Here is a 24,303-nt window from a genome sequence, read left to right on the forward strand (position 1 = left end):
CAGAGCAGTACTTGCTCCCATATGTGAGAGGGGAAGTTGAGTGAGGGAGGGAGGGATCAAATAACTAACAGAGTTACACAGCTACACACAACACACAGTCATTTTCTGTGATCAGGTGAGGAGGTCACACCAGGAATCCTCATATCAAGGAGCGAACAGAGAGGAGGCAGAGAGAACAGCTCTGACTCAACCCTCAGACGGAGAGAGAGACCTCCCCGGACCGTTACCTTGATGCTGTATGAAGGTGGAGTCATTCGGGGGTAGAGAGAGAAAGAGGAGAGAGCGAGGCGAGCGGGGCAACACAAGACAGATGGATTATCTGACATGCGCCTGGACTGACCGACGTTCCTCTTTAAGTCTTGAGCCCTGCTGTTCCTCCTCAGAGTGAGAACTGAAAATGCTTTCCTGCACATGTGGAGTGTAGCAGCCATCGGACAGGTAGATTGTGTAGTGCACCGTTTCTTCTGGAGCTAAGGAGTTTCACACATGGAGAATTTTCTACCTGGTTACCAGTGAACTTTTAATTTGTGGACTTTTTTCTCTCTTCTCTTTTTTTTTTTTTTCAATTGAGCGACTGCCTGGAAATACAAGGGCTTCACTGGAGCAGCCAAGAATCATAGTCAAAATTTCACAAACAATTTAGAAAGAATTGCAAACGGAAGGAAAAGAGTGGAAAAACAGGTTTGTTACTGGAAAACACACGCAGTAATTAGTGTACTGGTTTTTTACGTAATCTTGGTTCATCCAGACTTTATACATTTTCCAAAACAGCCTGCAGACTTTCTGATCATCAGCCTAGAACATTTCCACAGTGGAGAAGTGACCTCAGTGGAATATCAGCGTGAAACACAGGGACCTGTTGAACAATCAAGAATCATTCAGAGGGAAATCCGACAGTTTCATACAGGTGCTAAATCATCTGGACTCTACAGCAGGACCGTATCGATCAGTCTGGACTGTGGAGGGCTCCCCTCCCTGCCCTCCCAGCCTCTCCTCGCCCCCAGCAGCATGTCCCAGGCTCTGAGGCTGCCTCTAGTCCTCCACACAGCACACTACCATGATCAGATGGGCTGCTGGAGGGAGTAAGGCTGCCTCTGCCTCGTCCTGCTCCGGGGCTGGGTTAGGGGCTCGTTCTAGTTCTGGGACCAGCTCCAGACGAAGGTCATCAACACTGCTTCCCTCCCTGACTTTGCCTCTCCTGGCTGCCCTGCTGGTTTTCTCCTTCTCACTACCCGGGGCGGCTTGCCATCAGCTCCGCAGAGACAGACTGAGGCTCGCCAACCCACGAACTCTCAGGGCTCCGCTGAACATTTCTGAGACTGAGCTCGTCTCTAGGCCCAGGGCCACCGGGGGCCCCCTGGGTCGGACTGCAGGGGGACCGCAGGGTAGGCATGTGCGCAGCTACAATCATCTCCAAGGGGACATACGGAGGAGGAAGCTGTTCTCTTTCCAGAAGTTTTTCCTAAGAATCGATAGGAATGGAAAGGTCAATGGAACCAAGAGCAAGGATGACCCCCTCAGTAAGTAACTCACTAATGTACAGAGGCAGATAAAAGAGCGGGAATCTCTGGGGGAGGGGGGGTCAAAATTACCAATGTGTGTAAAAACAAGTCTTTTGAGCGCCGACCTTTTTGGAGTTTGAGCCGTTAATGTTTTACACATAACAAAAAGCAGCTTCAAGAAATCAGGTGTTCATTCTTTGAGAAAAAAATCTTGTCCAACCCCAAAATTGTTAGAAAGCACCAACACAAATTATATATATCATATTATATATAAATTGGATATATAACTTAGTTAAAAAAACATTGAATATAAATAAAAGTCATTGTTTTACGTTCATTTCAAGAGGCTGCAAGCCCGCCCATTGGCTGGGAGTTTGTGTGAAACGATCCCTGTTCAGAGTCGTCTTTTTGTTTTAAACCAGACGTCCCACTGATATCTCTCCTGTCCAAACACTCAGCACAATGATGGTAGCTCTCAGATGGCTTAAAAAGGAGCAGGGGCAGATAACCCGGCCATTATCAGGCGGTCTTCACAGCCCAGGGTAAACAGCGCTGATAACAAGCGCAGAAGAAACAGGGCTTTGGGGAGGGGTGGACGATACGGCTGTCAGCCTCATTGATGCTTTTAGGCTCTCTCGGCCTCTCTGTGTGTCTCTCTCACTCTCCCACTCAGATTGCCCGCCTGCCAGCCAGCGTCGAGCAAATTACATACCCTCAGTCACAGATCAGACATTTGTTTAAAGCAGTTTGACGTGCTCACTCAGAGAAACACGTCTTTAAAGTGATTACATGTTGTATGTTTCGGCATATCAGTCAGTTAAATAGCATTCTCATTAGTCTCTCCCAGCATTCCCACCGAGCTACGTGTGTGTGCCTATCAGCCAGCGGGCACTCACATGCTCCAGTGGGTGTGTGATCATATAGCAGCCGCCGAGGACACATGTGCTCGCTTATTACCCACACACACACACACACACACACACACACATATACATCCATCGCTTTCCTCCTCACATGCTCTTTTTCTCCCAGCGAGTGTATATGGAACCTTTTAATGTTCCTCTTGGGAGAGCTAAACCACACATTCAATCAAAGTGACCTAGGGGAAATGGCATGGGCAGGCAGAATATCAGGGGAGATGTTTGTTTTGACAAGGTCATGACAGAGGCAACTTTATTTACTGACGGTATTACACCGTGATGGCTTTACTGCCGCTTTTGTTGGTGGTTTCTTTTAAGTTGTAAAACTGGAGTGGCGTGAGGAAGTCTGACTCAGTGTATCATAACAGCGGTGTGTGAATTCACCCTAGACTTTATGTATGTTTGGAAGATGATTTACCCCTCTGTCGTTTCTTTTTATTGACCCACAACTCCTCATTTTTCAGGAGCGTGTTGCCTTTTTCAGAGGTCCGTTTGAGTTAGTGCAGATTGCGCATCGGGGAGAGAGGTGAACGGGAGCACGGGGGACTCTCTAGAGAGGTACAAGTTCATGAATGACATGGCTGAACATCATTGTGGCCACATCAAAGCAGTGCGTCTTCAGTATCAATGGTGGTGCCATCAAAAAGCTGTATCCTGAGGGGGTCTAGGGACACTGTGTGTGGATTATGTGCCCTCGTATCAGGTTCTCACGGTAAAGGATACTACACAACAGCAGCTTCAGTCTTTGCTCTGGCCCCTGGGGCTAGACATGATCCCAGGGCTGACGTCCTTTGTAGACCCTCGCAGGTCCCTTGAAGTGACAAAATATCAAGTTTTTTTTCAATGAGTTGAGCATGGCTTGCATTTTCCTGAACCAGAAGACACACTGCATTGAGATGAACTCATATCTCTATCATTCTTTGTCTTAGAGGTGTGTGGGGATGTGGAGGCTTTGGTTTTGGGTGCTGCCTGTGGCCCTGCGAGGACCCGACTCACTGTCTGTTAAAGAGCCAGTATCCAGCCTCCCACAGATTTATGGGGATGCCAGCGCAAAACTGTCCCACATGGCTTTCCAACCCGCTGGGAGCCTGTGCTGAGGTTACAGAGAGGCAGGGAGAAAGGGAGGGAGATTATGTTAAAGTCAGCTAAGTAGCTATCTGCACGGCCTGAGCGTGTAATTAAACTATCTACGATTCACAGCTGAGGTCTCCTAAATTCATCGACGACAAGCTGCTCCGGTCGACCTGTGAAATATTGCTGATTAAGACTCGAGCAAAAGCTGAGAGTTTTAGTTAATCATCCACGGCTGCGATGGGGTGAGCCTGTCGAGATCGTGTGTTTGTGTCGGGCCACCAGTTGCGTTTCTGTGCTGTAGGGGCCAGACCATGTGTGCATGATGCTTCTGGACATAGCTCAAGAACTGTGCGCATGTTGTATATGTGAATGTGTGTGTGTAAGTGTGTGTCTTTGTGCACATTCATCTCCTTTAATCAAAGCAGTGACCTTATGCGTGGGGGTAAAAACAGATGGTGCTCTTATGGAGAAAGATATATAGCTTTTCTTGGAGGTGGGGAAGAGGATGGATATCCCTTCTGTGTAAATACACTCAGTGTGGTCCTTATCAAGTGTTATTACTATATATCCTGATTTACGCCTCACTCCGCACCATTTTTCTGCACGGGAATGGCACCAATCAAAACCCATATTTCTACTTTATCTGTTCCAAGAGCATTTTGTGCATTTATTTAAAAAAAAATGGGGCAAAGTAAGAGTGAGAAAGAATAACAATACAAGCTGCGAAGCACATGGTTTTTGGCATCCCACTGTGGAAAAACCGCCTTTTAATTCTCACTGGCATTGTGTGCCTCCATTCCACAACCAACGCACCATTTACTGTTGTAACTCCAAACAGAGCGTATCAAATAAGCCACACATTAGGAAAAAGCAACCAGCATGCAAAAGAAAAACTGCTGTCTGCCCCACGTAAACAGCTGAAGCTGGCGGGTGCTCTTAGGCCACGTTTTACACGTGTGGTTTGTGAGATTTACCCCACACAAAGCATCGTTGTCACATTTAGGGCTTAATGTTGTAATCTGGGTGAAGATTTATGAAGAGCGTGATTTCTCTTATGGCATTCTCCCATAAATTCATGACGCTCCACCAGCACTGAGCAGAGAACAGTGAATGAGATTTTCTAGTTTCACAGCCAGGTCGAGTGTGCAAGTGCACAGTCACCTGCTGCAATATTAACCATGTGTGTGTATCCAAGTGCATTAGTGTGTGTGTGTGCGTGTGTGTATATACAACCTGTCTCGCCCCTGCCTCCGGTGGCTGACTTTGATCAGTGATCATTACAGCCTTACTAATCCTCACTCCACCCCCAGTCTCACTGTCATGGCTCCTCTGTCCTCCTCTGTTCTCCTTCCTTTCATCCCTCCCATGTTTACAGAGCAGCCAGAGACTGCCATAGATTGTCTTACATTCTCACTCCATACCCGACACCCGATCCCATACAGAAACCAGCTCCTCTCAGATCTTCAATGGCCGTTGTGTCACAGTCCCCACCACCGCCTTGCCGCTTCAGACCTCACTGCCCCGAGGTGCCACTGTTTGAACTAGAAACTGATACAGTCAAGACCTCACGGACGAGGAGTGAAGCGGCTGTATTTTTTAAGAGAGGGATTGTTCTTTGGGGGGCACACCTGCATCCTCCACTGTCCACTCATGTACGAGGCTGGCAGCCTCAGAGGCCCCCCAGCCACCGGAGAGTGGGTCTGACAGGGGAGCAGGCTGCCACACAAACAGTCCAGAGACAGAGGAGGGGCTGCTGACCTGATCAAAGGATGTCGTCGACTCTCTGGAGTTCACACCCCCACGCTGAAGTGTGCGTCTGAATGTGTGTGTGTGTGTGTGTGTGTGTGTGTGTGCGCGTGGACACATATGTGTGCTTATCGGGATAAAATAACGACAGCTCACAGGAAGTGGGGAAAGGAAGTCGGGGAGGGAGGCATGAAATCAAACATGCCATGAGAACCAGGGGAGGTTCACTCACACACACACACGCACGCACACACACCAGAATAAGTTGAGACAAGTGGGTTCTGTGGTCAAAGGACGCATTAGGAAGTTATATCTCTCTGACCTCTGATACTGAGACCACACAAATAACCACAGCTGTCTGCGGCAAAAGCATGCCTCTTGTTAACTGGGGTATAAATTAGCTCCTCTAATAGCCTACGAGAAACCTGAATTACTTGTATAGGGACTTGGAAATCCAAATACCAAACAGAACATAAACAACCTGAGAATCTCTGCGGTATCCACCCATTAATTTTCAAACTAAATGGGCTGCGCAGCTGGAATCTGTTACACAGGTGTAGGCTGTAAAGCAGCTTTATAATATCACTGAAATGATGAATGTGCTCAAAGAATAAACGTGACCTTACATAGAATTACCACGCTGTGTGTTCCCACGTGTAAAAGCCCCGAAAATGTGCATGCAATATGTTGTTATGCATTAGTTACTGGCTGTAAGAGTGTATGGATTTGTCCTCTCAAGTACGATTGCTGCAGGACGACCTCTTATCTAACAAGGAAAACATTTTATCTCCTTTACTTCCTCTGTCTACAGAAAAAAAACTTAAAAAGTTGTTTTTCTCTGTCTGTTCAGCACAAACTGTGAACACACACATACTTGAAAAATCATTCCACTTCCACAGGCGACATCTAAATGCTGACACATGTTGATATAACCATATTTTTCGCTGAATCCTCAGGTATTCTGGAAATCACATCGGTGGACGTGGGAGTGGTCGCCATCAAAGGGCTGAACAGCAACTTCTATCTGGCTATCAGCAGGAAGGGAGAGCTGTACGGAGCGGTTAGTATCCGGGTCAGGGGTCAATCTGGATGCTCCACAGACAGAGATAGAGTTAGATTCTTCTGTCCTTATCAAAGACCTGTCCTTATCTTTACTTCTCTAACTGCTGAGTCGATTCTGTGCACCCACATGAACCTCCGGGAGAACTCTGCCATTTTCAAAGTGCACACTAGTTCCTGCACAGGCACACAAAGCAAACCACGCAATGTGGATTAAGGAGTAGTAAATAAACAAGGCACTATGCGCAACCACAATGGGTTTGCACAAGAAAATGATCTGTGTTTTGCTTTAACCTCACATGCCGGGGTTGTAACACTGAAACATGATACCTACTGTTTTTCCAGAGAGAGTTTGGTGTCGACTGCACCCTGAAGGAGCGCATCGAGGAGAACGGCTACAACACATACGCATCGGCGGAGTGGAAGAACAAGAAGCGGCAGATGTTTGTGGGTCTGAACGTCCACGGGAAGCCGCTGAGAGGGAAGAAAACCCGCAGGAAGAACACAGCCACCCACTTCCTTCCAATTGTGGTGTGAACTGGAGAGCTGGACTGGAGAGGGAGGACACGCAGCACTGGACAGAGAGGTTTTCAATACTGAAAAAGCTGTAAAACAAAGACATTCACTGAGAAATCTCTCAATTGGAAACAAGGCACTAACACTGTTACACAAAAAATATGGTCACTGCTCCTGATTCTGACTGAGATCACGTACTTTATTTGGTGGGAGGAGATGATATCTGTGTTTTCCGTGGCACGGGATGCAATATTTATCCGTTGTTGGTTTTTTTTTTTTCTGTGCCAAACAGTTTGCAACTAGACTATGTGTGTAATGTGGACAACACAGACGATACTGTCCTAGCTAGATGCAGAAATATCTCGAGATGTTATTTATAATCCGTATTCTCCTGAGAGACACCAGATAATCTGCGACGTAAAGGGGAGGGATAGAAATTGGAAAAGATGAGGGAAGTGATCGGTCGGCTTATCACAAAAGCATTCATTAATAGAAGATACAACACATTTAAAGCAAATGTTTGATACTTAACCACTGTGTTTTGACTGTATTGTAATGATTTATTTATTTTGTGAAATATTTAACTGGAGGGGAACACTTACAAGGCAAGCATTCCTTTGCATTCTTTGCTTTTTATAGGAACTCTATTATGTGAAAAATAAAATACCATTTTCTCCTCTGCAATGCGGTCGTCTTGCTTCCTCCACACACCAAAAAACCTTTCTTGCGACTGGTGAGAAAAAACCCCAGTGAGCGTTCAAGTCATGGTGAGTCTATTCTTATCGGGCTCTCTGAGGTAGGAAGGGACAAAAGGCAACTATTAATGCCTCGCCAGATATTCCATGTGGCAACCAGTCCACTAATGATTGGTTCCCAAACAAACGGGAAACATACAGACAGACAGACCACAACAAAATGGGCCCTCCCATTGCACGGCCTGTAGATGGTGACATCATTTCCTAATATCACCCCATTACTGAGGAGCTGCAACATTCCTCGATTGCAGCAGGGCTTGGATAGTAAAGACAGCTGCTGAAGCACCTGCTGATAATACAAGCAAAAATATGGCAACAGCTCGGTCTGCATCACCGGTGCCGATAGGTTTCTGGAGGGTTCTTGGAAGTGTGTGTGTGTGTGTGTGTGTGTGTGTGTGTGGATGCAGAAATGTGAATGAGAGAGAGGGAGTGATATGACCTGAGTCTGACCACCCACTTCCCTCAGTAATCATCTACAAACACACTAATCAATGGCAGCTGCCCCGATGCCGGATCAAAAGACCACGGGGAGAACATTAACACCACAGGCTTCCGGACCTCATGTTCTCTTATCCCGCCTCTCTGAACATCTCAGCAAAGGCATGAAAAATTGGGAGGGGAGATGAAGACGGGACGATGAGAGACGGACTCCTAAATTCATCCCAAAAAAAAAAGTCTAAATCTAAGCTATGGGAATCCACACAGGAGAGCATTTCCTGGAGGCGATAGTATATTGTCCTGTAATAGTCGTTTAAGGAATCACCGTGAAAAATGATTTATACTGCTGCAGTACATCCCACCATGACGGTCAGGGCAACATATGGAATACTGTTTCATGACTGTCTCTTACATTTTCTCTGCTCGCTCAAGTGATTGTGCAACACGGTGCGGCTGTTGCACTTCTGAGGCCGGATTCACAACCGTGGCCTGAGGACAAACCTTTAGATGTTACCATTAGAAGTGAGATTAGGAAGTTCAGCTGAGGGGTATAGGGGTAAATTTATGGAAGACTTTAACTGAAATGATTTAGTCGCCCTTCCTTTATATTTCGCTTTCTAAAGTTACAAGAAAGAATACACAACAGGAAGGTTAATTTAGTCTCTGGTGTGATACTAGACCACATACAGTACAGTCACGCTGTATGTCTTCTTGATTTGTCTTTAATAGCGCTCTGTTACATAATGATGCAGCCAATAAATCATTTAGATAAAACTTAAAACTACACTTTTTTAGCATTCAAAATATGTGGTGATGAGTATGTGCGCGATCCCCCCCCCCTCCTCAACACAATCCTGTTCATTTGTCATCTTGTGCATTCCTGAGACTTGTGAATGTTTGAACTCCCTCCAAGACACTGGCATGGGGGGGAAAAACAGCAATAACAGAAAATAGGGGCAGCAATCTTTTATCAAAGTGGGTCTCCGCATTTCTGGCACGGGAATTCTCTGTGGCATAATGTGATCCAGCTTTGGGAACCAAGTGGAAAATGACTGGAGGCTAAAACAACTAATGAATACTTACACTGAGAGGTCTGGTGCAACACATGTTTGTAGTGGGCAGCTACTGAGTGAGCTCAGGGAGAGAGGCACTTCTGAGGGGTTGCACAGGTCCAGAATCTTCTCTCTGATGCATAAACGGTTGTTTGTTCTATCAGTTACATGTAATTATACAACCCCTGGTGCTTTGGCAAATATTTTAGATCGATATGGGGTTTATTTAACCCACTCGACCACACATACCCTTACAGGTCCATCATTATGTGTTCATGTTGTGCAGACAACCACTGCCTAAACCCACAAACAGGGCAGTAGTTAACAGTAAAGTCACAGAGGTCATGTCTATGGAGGACAAAAACAGCCAAAATAAAAAATAAAGAAAGAAACAAATATATGTGATTAAATTAACCAAAAATGATATAATAAATAAATAAATGTGGGCATTAATACATTTCTAAAATCTGAAATAAATGCATTGTTCTTATTTAATTTGCCTCTGTATTTATTTATCGTTGTATTAATTCTCCTATTCATTTTCTTTTTTTATAACTTGTCATTTTTTTTATTTCACAAAGCTGTAAATACACACATGACACAGACAAACCAATGAAAATAATTACAAGATTATGTGAAGTGAGGCCAATAATGATGTAAAGGAGATACCAAAAACAAAACAAAATAAAGCATTGAATAAAGTCATTACAAATATAACAGAGGTGAGCTGCAGGAGTAAAGTCCCGGCTGATTGCGATTCCAGTCTTGGAAAAAGTTTGAATCTTCTTCATCAGTTCAACAACCTTGGACCACTCAAGGCAACCTTCTCCATTACTAACATGTCCAGAAACCTCACTTTTTACTACTTTCTAATTAAATGTCTCTTTACTTTTTCATTAATTCATTTATTTTTGATTAGGCAGTTTTTGTCCTCCATAATACCAGTTATGGATTGAAATAAAACAAAATAAAACAGTATTTTTTGTCATCATTCCTTGCAGTGGAATGATTTTTCTGACAGAGCATGTAAATGTATAAATATACATAGACAGCTGATTTAATAGGCCTAAATATCATGATTTAAATGTAAGATTTGGGCTCGTAACCTCAGAATCCCCCAACAGCAGCTGATACTGAATGATAGTCAGGGAGTACAAACACACTTACGTATGTAGTGTGTATTTCCACTTTACACTATGCTATACTTCTACCATTATATTTCGAGGGGAAATATTGTGTCACTGCACTTTACATGAAGTCACTTATGAAAATATCTAAACTATCTCTACCTATTATTGGATTGTCATAAACTATAATAGTTAAAATAAGTTTTACCTTGAACAACAAAAACCGTAAAATGCTACTACTAAGAATTAGTAATAATAAAGTAAATAATAAAATAATCCATTATTTTTTGATAGAGAGGGGGGTTATAATTTGAGGAAAAAGTTGAATTTCAAGATGCTAGCTGTTCGAACGACTTCAAAAAAAAGGTTCATGCGATGAGGGAGCTTTAAAAACCGCTAGGTGTTTTTATAGATGTATGCATGTGTTTTGTGTCTATAAAATATGAATATGTTATGAAATATAAATTTGCGGTAATAACTTTTATAATAAGATATAGAAATGTGGTCAATGTATATATATTATGTATTTTATATTTTATTGTACGTAGATGTGTGCGCATGTAGGTGGGTACTTCTTCCTACTCCTTTTCGGGCATGTCAGTGCTTGTTAATAGAGTTACAGTAAGTCTTTACAACATGCTTTATATTTATACTTTATAACATGCTTTTCATTTTATTCGCTTATTTGTCAAACTAATTTAACTTTTTGTTTTGTTTTGTTTTCACAAATTTGCATTCGTTCATTCATGGATTCATTCAAAATGGCCCCATTTTTTTGCACGAGGACTGGTTTAGCTTTTTTATCCTTTTTTTTTGCAGCTGATTTTGCTTTTATTAAAAATACTACCACTGAATGGACCCTCCCTTTACTTGTTTTTCTATTATACAACAAAGAAAAAGTTAAAAGGCACTCACCTGCTCTCCCAAAGAAACTAATACCCAACATTCAGCAAGAAGAAAATATACATAAGACATTACATAATACAATACATTATTATATTGTGGTGTCATTTGCATTTACTCACGTAAATAATCTGGATAATTTTACCAACCTCGCCACAGCCATGCTGTATTAATGGCTGCGCTTCCACTCCGCGCCACTAGAGGGAACCGCTTCTGTTTGATATCAAACATCGTCGTGGATAAACATCCATGATAATCAACGGCAGCGAGTTTGTTAAAGGAAGTTGCCAAAAAAAAAGTTGTGTATATGCTGTGATACTCTCCGATAGAGAAAAAGCCATGAAAGAGAGATAGGGCGTGTTTTTGCTGTGAAAACACAAGCAATAGCTAAACATTTGTTGCCGTGAACAACATTTCTTCACCCCTCTCTGATGCTGCTTTGAGAGTCGCGGCTGACAAACCAGCAGTCATGGACGAGAATTTCGACCGAGCTCCAGGAGCAGGGAGGACCCGCAATCTTCCAGTGGACCCCGGGCTGGTGGGAAACGCCGGGGCTGGTGACACCAAAACCGCGCTCTTCAACCAAAGGGAACCGCTGAGACAACCGCGAACATTACCGCCTTTTGCCGAGAACAACATTAGCACGGCCAACGATATGGCTCCTGGAGGTAAGCTAGCTAGCTAGCTAACATAAACGACAGCTGAGCTAAGTTTGCTAATGGCTAGTTTCAGATTCGTTTTCGTGAAATCGTTAAATGATCACCAAGGCTGGCTTTAACAGTATCCAGAACATTTCCTCCGGCACACATTGACCCCGAGAAGCGGAGGTGGGCAAAGCTACTCGCTGTCATTAGCTAGCTGTCTGCTAAATACCATTAATGTAAGCCAACGTTAGCATGTTGGCGTAGCGACATGCACCTGTTGGGATTGTTGTTTCATATGAGATAACGCAACATCTAAATAAAGCTCCCACTCAGATGACACAGAGTAGACTAGTTAGGTGCCACAGTGCCACAGCCAGGTTTTGAGTTTGAGCAGCTATTATTTACTCGAGCAAAACCTATCGTTATGTTGAGTTAGCAACGCAGAGCAAAGAGGAAGAATGAGTTCCCCATCCAAATCTGATTAAGTAACTGGCGTTAAGCAGTAGGTGGTGAGCGAGGTTAGTTCACGGTGGAGCTGTGTGAATTACAACTTATTCTGGGCATCGGCCGCAATACTGACCCAAAAGGAAGATTTGAAGTCCCTTTATGATCTTTTTCTAAATACACTTTTTCAGTGCTGTAACAAAACATAAGTATGGTCAAAACCAAGTCATTGCACAGGCAGGTCTGGAAAGCACCCCATCCCTTTAGCAGCTCTGGGGGTTAGATGCACACACAGTCTTACCAAAATGAGTCCTGTATGAAACTATAAGTCACTTCAGCGTTATAATTAGTGCTACAGAGATAGTAGACATTATTGCGATTCACTATATTATCTGGATAATCAACAAAATATTCTTAAAGCTTGAAAATAAAAAACAAAATTGCACTAAAATATACTGGGGTCACTTTAACCTTACATTTTGTTATAAAACAATATGTTAAGGACACACATCTTCTTTAATGAAAAACAATCAAGGAATCTTAAGTAAGTAATCATAAATCAAGAGGTCTTCCTTCACAAAACCTCATCTCCCAGTTGTTTTTTAGTTTGGAGTCTGTAGTATTTACACACATTCGACTTAACTTGTATTTGTGGTGCATTCAGTGTGCAAGCCATGCCTTCACTCATTGTGGCAGGGTTGGGTAATTCAAAATAAATCAGGAAAAGAATATGTTCCTGTAAGTCTACGAGCTTTTAATAATGAAAATTCAATCTACTTATTGTGTTGTCTTTTATCGTCCCACCTCTACTATGTAGTAGAAAGTATTTTGTATTGTTTTGTGCTGTATTATGCCTTTTGCACTCAACAGTAGGTATTCATTTTTTGTACTCTAAAAGATTTTTTGTACTCTAAAAGCATTGCAGGACAGTGCTGGGATTTCTGGCATGCACCAAATCTGTGGCTGAAAATGGTCCCCAAACAAAAGCAAGATGTACTCCTGTTTGAGTAATGTTTGCTAAAAAACTACAGTGCCAGCTGCTTTTGGAAATTAGATTATGTGTTTGACTGAAAATCTTAAGAAAAAAGAGGATTTGCCCACGTGGAATGAGTCATGCCACATATAACACAGACTGATGACATCTTTCTTCTCCCTCTTTCAGATTTAAGGAGACCGAGCAAACCGCAACCTAGTGCAAATGCCAACAGTATGTCTGCCTCTAGAAGGGGTAATGAAGTGGACACCATAGTCAAGTCCTCAAAGCTTTCAGCCAGTGCCCCAGAGTTTGTCCCCTCTGGAATTAACCAGTACGAGGTAAGATGTATTCTTAAAACACTTTTCTCTCTAAATATTTTGCATGAGCACAACAAAGTCCTCTGGATTTGTGTTTCATGTTTGTATTGTGATTTTTGTACAGGAAAACACTTTTTATGATGACGGCGAAAGCTATTACGGTGAACCAACCTTGGCTGATATGGTCACAGAGTTCCTTGGCCACCTGAGCTCCTCACCAGGGTCCTTTGAGTCGGATATTGACTACATAACTGGCATGTTCAATTCCTGGGTTACTACTGAAGAGTTGTTGAACGAACTGGTTGAACTGATCTACACACAGGTATGGAGAGACACATTCACTCCTCATTTTGCTTTTGCATTGATATGTACACATTTAATATAAGTATACTTGCATGGATCTGACGAAACCCACAACTGTTTAAAGTACCGTGTTGGGTATTAAGTTTTCTTTTCATTTCAGTCTACTGCCATTCCAAACTTCTCTTACACGGGTGCCAGGCTCTGTAACTACCTATCCCATCACCTCACTATCAGCCCACAAAGTGGCAACTTTCGTCAGCTGCTCCTGAAGAGGTGATCTATTTCTCTTTTTACTGACCTTAATATGTGTTTATATCAGAGGCAGACAACACCTTGTGACAAAAATCCTCTTAACTTTTAAACATTCTTTTTTTAGTAAATTACGTTTTTGTGCTACAAACTTACCAACTATCATTAAAAAGGAACAATTAATTTTTTTCTCGCAGATGTCGAATCGAGTATGAACAGAGGGAAGCAGCTGTGCGAGGAGACGCAGAGACTCAGAAGAAACTTCACTCCTTTGTGCTCTTTCTGGGAGAGCTCTATCTAAACCTGGAGGTAAGAGCTGCTCTTTGAGACAGCATTATATTATCATTCCTTCATTTGTGTAAATATATTTTTTCAATGAATTTGTTAAATTTTACAGAACACAATATTGACTTCCTTTTTTAATCCAATAATTATGTCTTTATTTGGACCATAGCTCGCCCTGCATTTAGTCTCACATGCAGTGCTTACTGCAGGTTGTGACCTTGTTGGGTGCCAGCATGTTACTTTAGTGGCACTGAGGCAAAGACTCTGCTGGACTTGTTATCCCTTAATATAAAAACAAACAAAACTGGTCTGCAAGTTGTCCATCTTTGTATTTGTTGGAGATTTCAGATGAGGGGCCATCTCTGCAAGTTGGTTTCATCACAAACAGCTAACAACAGAATACTACTTTGCGTGCCTTCAACCTTTACATTGTATCAGTCAGTCATTTGTGTATTTTTATTCCAACCTGTATTTATTTGTCTAGGTAAAGAGTGCAAAAGGACTTCCAAATCGAGCAGATATCCTCCTCCTAGCACTGAATGATCTGATGAACAGTCTGTTCAACAATCCTGTGGATGCAAATCTCATCTGCGCCGTCAAACTGCTTAAGGTTTCAAATCTCTATCAGTTACATGTACAGATTTCCAGATAGTTTTGTTGTTGAAGGAGGAAATGAGATAGTGTTTTTAATTCACAGTTGACCGGTTCTGTCCTGGATGACGCGTGGAAAGAGAGTGGAAAACCCTACATGGAAAAACTAATCCAAAGAATAGAAACTATTCTATTGGATGCCACCTGCAGTAGGTGTGTATATCAGTAACTGTTTTTTTTTTTGGTGCAGTTGCTAATCAAGGTTTGTGATTACCTGAAACATGCTTCTGCATCTGAGATGCTGCAGAGACATTCACAGAGGTGTCTGTCAACATAGCTGCACCTAATGATCGTGCGTGTCTTGGAGGCACTGTTAAAGACAATCATCCATCATTAAAAATCTTATGGAGAATATTCTTGCCAAAAATAAATACTGTTTTATAAACAACTGAGACAAAAAAAACAATTTTTACCAAAGATTTTAAGTTGTATAACACATGCACACCCGCAGCATCAGGAATATGTACCATTATTCAAACATCTGCTTTAAACTTGCCAAAGGAAAAGTGCCAAGAAGCAGAACAGCTGAGAGTTGCACCCTCAGACATGCTCAGGGTAAAACTTTCTGATATGAGTTTTTCTATCCTCAGGGATGTCAGACAGATGCTTCTGAAACTAGTGGAGCTGAGATCTAGTGACTGGGGCAGAGTTCGTGCTGCTGCAGCAGCCAGCAACGCCACACCAGACAACGACCCCAACTACTTTATGGTGAGTGTCAACTGTATCATAATCCCCATGTTTCCTATTTAATTTCTCAATGTTTTTTCTGTATTTCTGTTTGTCATGGATTTGTTTCTTTTTCTCCCAGAACGAACCTACGTTCTACACAGAAGATGGCACTCCATTTACAGCAGCAGACCCAGGTGAGCCTATGAAAACATGTCCGTGATAGATCTGAAGAGGGCAAAATAGGGTGCGCTCTCTACCACAAACCATGGGTACATGCAAGATCATTCTCAGGTCTCGGGTCTTAAAACCACTGAAGTAATGTTAAGTGGTCTCAGTAAAGTTTATGCACACAACTGAAAAGGCTAGAGAACTATAAAAGTGTCGGAAGACTTTCTAGCTTATGACATCTGATTATATTATTACAAGTACTGCATCTGTATAAGCAAAGGTTAAGATCTTTACATTTATATAAATCATGCCCACAGTTTAATATGGAGCTACACTGTTTTTAGGCTAAAATTCAAAATGGTCCCAGTGTCGATACAAACAGACTAATTTGTTTGTGATGTGTTATTGTTGTTGAATATGACAAAAATAAGTTCTGTGATTTGAATGGCAGTACGCAGACAGAATGTTATATTTGTATTAAAAAGGGGGTTGGTCAGTTTTAAATGGGCATCTTGGCTTGACTCATCACGGTTACTCTTCTCAGCAAAGTCATTGAATCAGTTCTGTAAATGGAAAATCTTTTCAGCGTCTTTTGTGCTTGAATGTTGGTCTCTCTGCTTTTACAGAATATGCTGAGAAATACCAAGAGATCCTGGACAGGCAGGACTACTTCCACGATATTGATGGAGAAAATGGAAATGAAATGTAAGTATATATCATAGCGTTAATGGTCATACACACCATTTCTTTTAGGCCACAGCCACCAACTTTACTGCGGGACTTGTTGATGCTTGTTGCTAAGGATGCCATTCAAGATGAAAAACAGTCGTCACTTGTTGAGCAAGTCACATTTTTCTGTTGTGTCTTTACATTGGTGGTATAGAAGGCAACTACTATGTGTGTCACCTAACATTAGTTGGATAAGTCATTTCAGTAGCTCCATGTGCTTCGTACATTCAGTGGTACCTCAGGTGGCATCGACAAGAGCATCAACAGAAATTAATGGAATACTTCCCTTTATATATATACATATATTTCTGCTGGAGCACAATTATTAAAGTATATATTATATATAGTATAATATTGCATTTTGAACAAGAGATTTTCTGTTGGCAGACTGATGTTACACTGATCATCGTGACTAGTTTATGGTTTTATTCAGATTCAAATCTGTCAAAGATCAGCAGTACCACCGTGCTGGCACATCTTCGATCATGTGACTGCACGCCGCCTTCACACAGATCACATGACCACCGCTGACCTGTGGGCCCCCTGAGCTTAGCAAATGTGTTTGACTGGCCCACAATGCAACAGGGTCAATCATGGCCTCAGATTCAGTGTAGTCAGCAGTTGGGTGTGAAAGAGGGCTTAGCTCGCCCCTGTTCTCTCTCTCTGAACTCTGTGTGTGTGTGTGTGTGTGTGTGTGTGTGTGTGTGTGTGTGTGTGTGTGCGTGTGTGTGTGTGTGTGTGTGTGTGGTGTCTGTGAGCTTGTGTTTTTGTGTATCATGTAAATGCCATTTACACACATTCATTGTAGGTTATTATTATTATTATTTATAATATTAGTTACATAAACTATTCATCAGAAACACATTTGTGTCAATCGCTCGTTTTATTGTGTTCACAGATACGACGACGACTCTGAGGATGAGATGGAGCCTGAGATGGAGGAAGCTTTTGAGCATTTTTGTCTAGAATCTGAGAGGAAACGACAACAATGACGCGAGAGTGAGAACCTGTGAGACTCAACAGGCACATACTGTACTTTTCCCACTCAACTTGCTGGAATGTTGAAAAGCAAAGGAAACTAGCATCAGATAGGTTCAAAAAGTTTATTTTACCGCAAACAAGCATTATAACAAAAAGAGCTGTTCATAGTTGCACTTCTGACACTTTTTTCAGTCAGGGTTGATTTAGAAAATGGGGACAATCAGCTGGATAATTGTTTGAAGTATTGATATGTTTTTGGACATGGGAGTTCTCTGTTTTCTTGTTTTGAATTCTTTCAGAAACTTCTCTCCTTTACGCTTAAACTAAATGCCAAGAGGGAAAAATAGTGTGCTGTGGATTTTTCTTGAGTTCTTTTCTGAAGACAGAAACATTTCATCAACTGTGTGCATCATTTTCGTACTAATTGATCCCCCATGCATAAACAGCAGGCCAAAAAACTGAAATAGGTTATCAGAGATGCATAATCTTCACGTAAAATGCACTGAAGATGGGTGAGGTAGTTGCTTTACTACATACCTATATACAGCCTGTATCTTCATTGTTGTGAACTTGTGTCTCTTGTCAGAATGCCAACATTAAACTCTATATTCTCCTGTTAATCTGGCTGCAGTGAAGCTCAGTTGTCAGGAACTCTGTGAAAAGCCGTGCAGCGGGAAACTGGAAGTGAAGATTAATGAAACACCTTCTGTGGGTAAAGTCAACATTTTAAGGATTTTTAAGTTTTAAGTCAAATTATTCCAAATTCTGAGAACACAGCAAATCTGAATTTGTTCAATTTCCTGAATGTAGCTTTAAATATCAACACATTTTGCAGCGGTCAGTGTGATAAACTCAACTGCAGAGCGGATTCATCCTTATCCAAGACTAAAAGACTGTTTACTGAGAATTCCTGGAACCCATACAAAGGAATGTTGTTTTATAGTTTGTAAATATTATTTATGGTATTGTTTGCCTGCAATAAATTCTTTATAATGTGAGAATTTTATTTGCTTGATTTGTGTCTGAGCCTTTTTGAACAACCATGAGATACAATCTGTATTTTGGTACGTTTGTCTCCAGAGATTTGATTGTGAGTTACCAGTTTATTGAGTACACAAAAACAACATAGTGCATTTAAATAACAGTAATTCAGAGTTTTGTTTACAATATAAGCTTTGTTTTTACGCTGTCAGTGGTGTCAATGAAATATAACCATAAACTGTCGAATCAAAACCCAATTTACTGTTTACTCAGTTTAATCATATTTACCATTGTACACCATTTTAAAATCAAAATAAGATTAAAGATACTATCTTTCTGAAAACTGAAGAGGTCCCTGGGTTCTTCACATTAACAAGAAAAAGCACATAATTTATGACTCAAAACAAAACAATGTAACGAGCTCCAGTTTCGTAATTTGCGATGGTTTATTTTGAAAGCAACCTTTCCTGCTCTCGCTGTGTAATAAAGACAGAACAAGTAGAAACAAGTCAGTTTGAACAAACTCTGCCATCATGTGGTGACTTTGTGTCCGTGCAACACTTTGCAGCTCATTTTGTATTCATTTGATGCTGATTGTTCAAGTCTGTCAGTCAGATAAGAGAATTTACAGCTTCTTAAAAGATTTGTGCAGAGACACTGTAGTTTACTGATATACAGTTAACTATTAATAGAAAGAGAATACAAATCTATCACAGCTAACCCATTTTTATGTAATCCCATATGTTTTGCGGTCAGACATTTATTGTTTGGACACCCACATCTTTTCAGTCTAATAATATAATCCAGTACTCTGCAGTCAGAGACATTTTATTTGAGGCAGAGAGACCTTGATTTAGATTCATGGTAATACATACACACATGTATATACCGTATGGTGTCCTACACACAGTACAGCATTAACTATTCCATTTATCACTGAAAACATTTCTTAATTACATATGCTGTCTTGGTTTCACACTTACTTTACTGCACCCAAGTTTGCAGCCTTTCAGCTGTATGAGCATATCCTGTATAGTGAGTAAACATTGGCGGTGTTTAAATGAAGTTTTAACTCTCAGGTTTTAAGAGTTTTAGGCTTTTAACCAAGCAAAGAGTTTAAAAAGAATCCATCAATGAGTGTTGTGCTGATTATGTAATACAGATTCCTGCAAATCAACAAGCACATGATATTTGAGCCTTTGCCACCACCTGGTGACCAAGTTAAGTTATGTTTTAAAAGTCAGTCCTGGTCGAGACACTGCCTCAGTCATTTATCAGAGGGACACTGCTACTTAAGTAACTTTTGATATAAAATTATTCTTATTTTAGCTTCAGTGAAAGTCTGACTAAAGGACTTTGATCTGAGGTCCAAATGTTAAATATAACAACACTCAGTTTAAAGCCTGTTTTTCTAATCACCACATCCTCATATGTTTCACATATTTTTTCCCTTGGCTCATACACACAAAGGAAAGATAGCGTAGTAGCGTGTTTGCTGCCATGTCAGAAATTTGTCATGTGTGTTCAGAGCGGCCTTGAGAATTCTTAGCGGTCGTCTGAGCTGAGAAGAAAATGACAAACAGTCATACAATAACATTTCCTTAACCTCACTGACACACCACAGCTATTTTTCCTGCCGCCATTAAAAAGATCTTTTGTGCTTTGTAACTCTCAGCACCAGTGTTGAAATTGTAAGACTTACAAAGAAATTGCATTCTGCTCTTCTGACACGGTCAACATTTCTTTTATGTCCGTCAGGGGTACAGTATCCTGAGGCATCCTGGTGCCTTAAAACCACAACAACCCAGCACCCAGCCCTGCTCAGGACCTTTGTTGTGTGTCACACGCCGGGTGTCAAAAGGAAAACTCATTTGAAGCTAGGTAGCAATCTTAAATGTGGTTGTCCCATTATATTTTAAATGTAAGATATCAAGTTTTTAGCTCAAAGTGTAAACGCTGAGTACAATGCCTCGCAGTGAGTTCAAGTAATTGTTAGCATCTGCCATCTGCCATTTGTTACTACTGTGGACGAAGGACCATTCTCCCACAAGTCTGTCTCCAATTTATTGCCAGCAAGCAGTTATGGCACTTATCTAAACCCAGGAATGATCAGAGCGTGTTGTTCTGCTGTGAATGTTATACAGGGTTCGGTCAGATTACTTCTAGTAATTTGACTACTTTTGGATTACTTTTGGGTTTCTTTAAATTCATCATTCAAATAAACATTGAAAATATTGCACCTTATTCTAAAATATGGTAACAGTGACAAAATAGTCATATCATATCGTAAAAAACTTGTTGCTATTTTCTAATCAAAGGCAACATGTGGGACTTTGCTCTTGTGACACAAGCACTTACTAAAAATGTTCATCTTTTCAGTGTGTTAACAGGTCTTGGGGAGAACTACTGCATATATAAAAAAAAGTAGTGTATAGCCTGTTGTGACTACAATACCCATAATCCAATTTAGCCACTAAGTGACATCACTGGAGGCAATTTATCAGAGCACATGCAGCTTCCTCTGGAGCCACAAAAGGCTGTATATTGCTTTTTACGCATATGCAGGAGTACTCTACAAGACCTATAAACCCATTTTAATGTGTCAAATTAGTGGAGTTATCCTTTAAGTCACAACCAGAGAGGAGGAACTTACTTTGATATACAGTGGAACATTTTCAGCAAATTAATATTCATGAAAACAGTTTCATAATTTAAAAGTTCAATGTTTTTAAAGACTGACAGACAGAACTGATATTTGTGCGTATGCGAGTGTATTTTGAATGAGTGTGTCATCCTCGAGGATGTTGAGGAAGCACATTGCACACGGCTGATATCTTTATCTGCAAACCGCTGGCTGCCAGCTAAACTCCTCCACCATGTTGCTCACATTTACAAATAAACTGCATTCCACATTGTCTGTGCTTCCTTTGAGGATCGCTGGAAAAGCACCTGCACCGATCTGACAAAAGGAAAAATCTTCGCTCATGTGACAGGACAGTAACTTCACCCGCAAGTCACATTACCAGCGTGTCTGTCTGTGTGCAGTCATTGACTCGTGAGCCCCTCTGAGCCTGCTGGATGTGACTGTCTGGCTCACAATGCAACAGGGAAAACCAGGGCCTTACATTCCCATTGGTCAGCAGATGGGTGTGAAAGAGGGATTAGCTTCGTGCTACAGTCCTCTCACCCAGAGCACTGTGTGCGAGTTTCTGTATCTGTATTCATGTCTCTGCATATATTACATACAGCATGTGGTTTTAAAACATAAGATTTCGTTCTGACAGCATGAAGAGCCACATTTTTCTTCAAAGCACATTTGTCTGAAAGCTGTAGTGACTCTGGATCACAGTTTTTTTTATAATGTTCAAAAATGACTCTGTGTACCCTGTGGACTGAAGGACTGTTTGTGAATATTTCCCTTAAATCAGAGAGGCTGTTCAGGCCTGGTATCAACATGCATCCAGGGTGATCAGATCTATGTACAGGTGTAAACACCCCCAAGACGGATTGTCCCAAGTGCGTCTTACCTCACAGCATTAAGCAGTTTAGCATTTACACTAAAATGTATGAGAGAAGACAACATTTTACTGAAATATGTAAATAAATATGTCAAATTTATAGGTAGGTATTTATTTGCATATAGAGCAGAGAAGTGGCAGCCGGTCACTCGTGATCGCTCGAGACTCATGTTGAGTTTTGCTGGAATGATTTTGATATGGTATTTTGATATATATACAATTTCTGTGTTTGCATCGGCCATTTAGCTTGTTGTGTCCAAGGTGAATGATTTATCTGAAATGATCTGAATAAAGCTGGAACAGGAAGTGGAGAGTGTAGACATAAACATGAATATCAGTAAAATAAAAAGCCTTTCTGAACCTTTTGTTTTGACTGGATCAGAGAGGTGGTGAGACTCATCTGAGTGCTATGAACACTATTCCTCCAGCCCAAAGTAGTTCCAAGGAAAACTGTTGGCACCAAAAAGAAATTCAGTTCACTTCTACTGTGTTGGAGAAATACAATAAAACCATAACTACTAGTGTGGCAAGATGCCAACAGGGGCAAGTGAGAAATACCCTTTTTCAAACAGTGACAATAGCTCGTCCTGTGATTATACACGGCATGCACCCATGCCAACTTCAAATGATTCACGATCCTCCTCAGAGGGGGATTTTTAATGGCACTGTTCCATTATGTCGGGGCCTGACAGGAAAATAGACCACAGGCTTTGCTATTCCCAGATCCTTCCTTAGATTGTTCAACATGTTTTAACAGAGTGAGCTGCCAAAAACCCTCAGTGACACGATGTATACAAATGTTAAAGGGGATTTAACAGATGACGTTTGCTTGTGTTGTTACCTTTTTGTGAGAGGTGAATGGCTCTACCTCTTAAAGCAACACAAATGACTGACCTTTTCCGGGAACTGCTCCGAGTCACTACCACACAAATGCTTGATCTGGCTCATTTTGATTTTCCCAAGGTGCTGCGTCTCACCACATGAATCATGCATCAACAAAAAGAGGAGTGAGCGAAGGGGGTCATCTGCTGAATAAGGTTGTACATTGTTTCTCCAAGGCTGCCCGAGCTGAATGAATCAACTTTACTGACTCACAACTGAGGGTCATGGGTCTGTGCTCAGTATCACTGAGCAGGTCAGCCAATAGGTAAATCAGTTACAATTGCATCAAGAGCAAACATCTTGTGTTTGCTTCACACTCTCTTTGCACTACATAGCACAGTTTGACGGCTGATTTTGAAGACCAGAGCGAGAGCCTTTAATGAATTTCTGTGGTCATTTAATATGAAAGCCTACAGTTTGGCAACTAACTGTGAAGGATCCGCCTTCGTTCATAAATGTGATTTAAGGTTTGACATGAGCCAGCTTACTTGGAAGGGTGGAGACAGTTAATGATGTTCAGCTCATCTTTTTTATTAGTTAGTTTGTATGTTTATTGGCCTTAGCAGGGCCCGTAACACAAAGACCCGACTGTCTATCGGCATGAGAGAGGACAGGGTAAGTTTGATCAAGTCAGATCTTTCAGTCTTTGCTGTGCTTCTCAACTCTGACTGTCCAACAAACTCTGGCTCTCCAAGTAAAGGGCAGGTAGTTAGACTGTAATTAGTAGGTATCCACCTGTTCTGACAGCCTTTTAAAGAAATACCACCCTTCAATAGCCAGATGGCTTAATTATAACCGGCAGTGTCGTCCAGTGAAAGTGGTTAAAGACGTGGTTTGTTGATTGTAGTAGTCCCCGCCCCTCTGGTGTGCCCAATAGGACTTATCTTGGAAAAAAATCTGTACAGTAGTCAGTGGAGAGGGACTACTACATTTTAAATCCTGTTTGAATTGTGCCACGAACTATACATATGAAGTCGGTCGATTTAAAGATTATTTTACGAGTGAAGAAAGTGTCGGTTTGTGGTAAAGATAGTAAAGTATCATAGTTTTGTATAAATAAAAACTCTACGCAGTTTCGATCATTGGTTTTGGTGGCCCTTTAATTAATTGGCCAATTATTTTAAATTGACAAAGATCAAATGTGTCATTCATGACACTGTTCAAACAGGATCGAATGTTATTTGTCACTTGCCGTTAACTACCACACATATTTTGTCTGAAATATGGTCTCATGATGGTCCACCAGAAGTGATTTAGTCTCTCTATTACAGATGAATACAGTCTGGGGACTCACAAGAGACACATTGGTGGTTTACAGGTGATAGCAGAAGACTTTTGACAGGAAGGAAGTTTGAAGGACGTTAAAGGAAGTGAAAAAGCAGCTCTGCTCAATGGAAGAAAAGACTGTAGTTGT

At 41.4% G+C, this 24,303-nt stretch overlaps 2 protein-coding genes across 3 annotated transcripts; both read left to right on the forward strand.

Annotated features, from left to right (window-relative positions):
* The first annotated feature begins 794 nt into the window (after nucleotides 1-794).
* Nucleotides 795-7,476, forward strand: fgf10b (fibroblast growth factor 10b). Its single transcript, XM_084359101.1, has 3 exons — nucleotides 795-1,520; nucleotides 6,199-6,302; nucleotides 6,647-7,476. The coding sequence occupies exons 1-3, from the start codon at nucleotides 1,058-1,060 to the stop codon at nucleotides 6,836-6,838; spliced, it is 759 nt and encodes a 252-aa protein (XP_084215227.1). The 5' UTR covers nucleotides 795-1,057; the 3' UTR covers nucleotides 6,839-7,476.
* A 3,874-nt stretch (nucleotides 7,477-11,350) lies between these two features.
* paip1 (poly(A) binding protein interacting protein 1) lies at nucleotides 11,351-18,514 on the forward strand. 2 transcript variants are annotated; one of them, XM_084360632.1, is made up of 12 exons: nucleotides 11,351-11,760; nucleotides 13,343-13,494; nucleotides 13,598-13,795; nucleotides 13,937-14,049; nucleotides 14,223-14,334; nucleotides 14,795-14,920; nucleotides 15,008-15,114; nucleotides 15,552-15,669; nucleotides 15,770-15,824; nucleotides 16,425-16,503; nucleotides 17,426-17,526; nucleotides 18,140-18,514. In XM_084360632.1, the coding sequence occupies exons 1-11, from the start codon at nucleotides 11,562-11,564 to the stop codon at nucleotides 17,517-17,519; spliced, it is 1,353 nt and encodes a 450-aa protein (XP_084216758.1). In that variant the 5' UTR covers nucleotides 11,351-11,561; the 3' UTR covers nucleotides 17,520-17,526; nucleotides 18,140-18,514. The 2 variants fall into 2 exon arrangements, 1 of the variants encoding a protein (XP_084216758.1); XR_014623167.1 differs by having other exon boundaries at nucleotides 11,352-11,760; nucleotides 17,426-18,220; nucleotides 18,344-18,514.
* Nucleotides 18,515-24,303: the final 5,789 nt, after the last annotated feature.

Source organism: Pagrus pagrus (assembly GCF_965226575.1).
Source record: "Pagrus pagrus genome assembly, chromosome: 8".
Lineage (NCBI taxonomy): Eukaryota > Metazoa > Chordata > Actinopteri > Spariformes > Sparidae > Pagrus > Pagrus pagrus.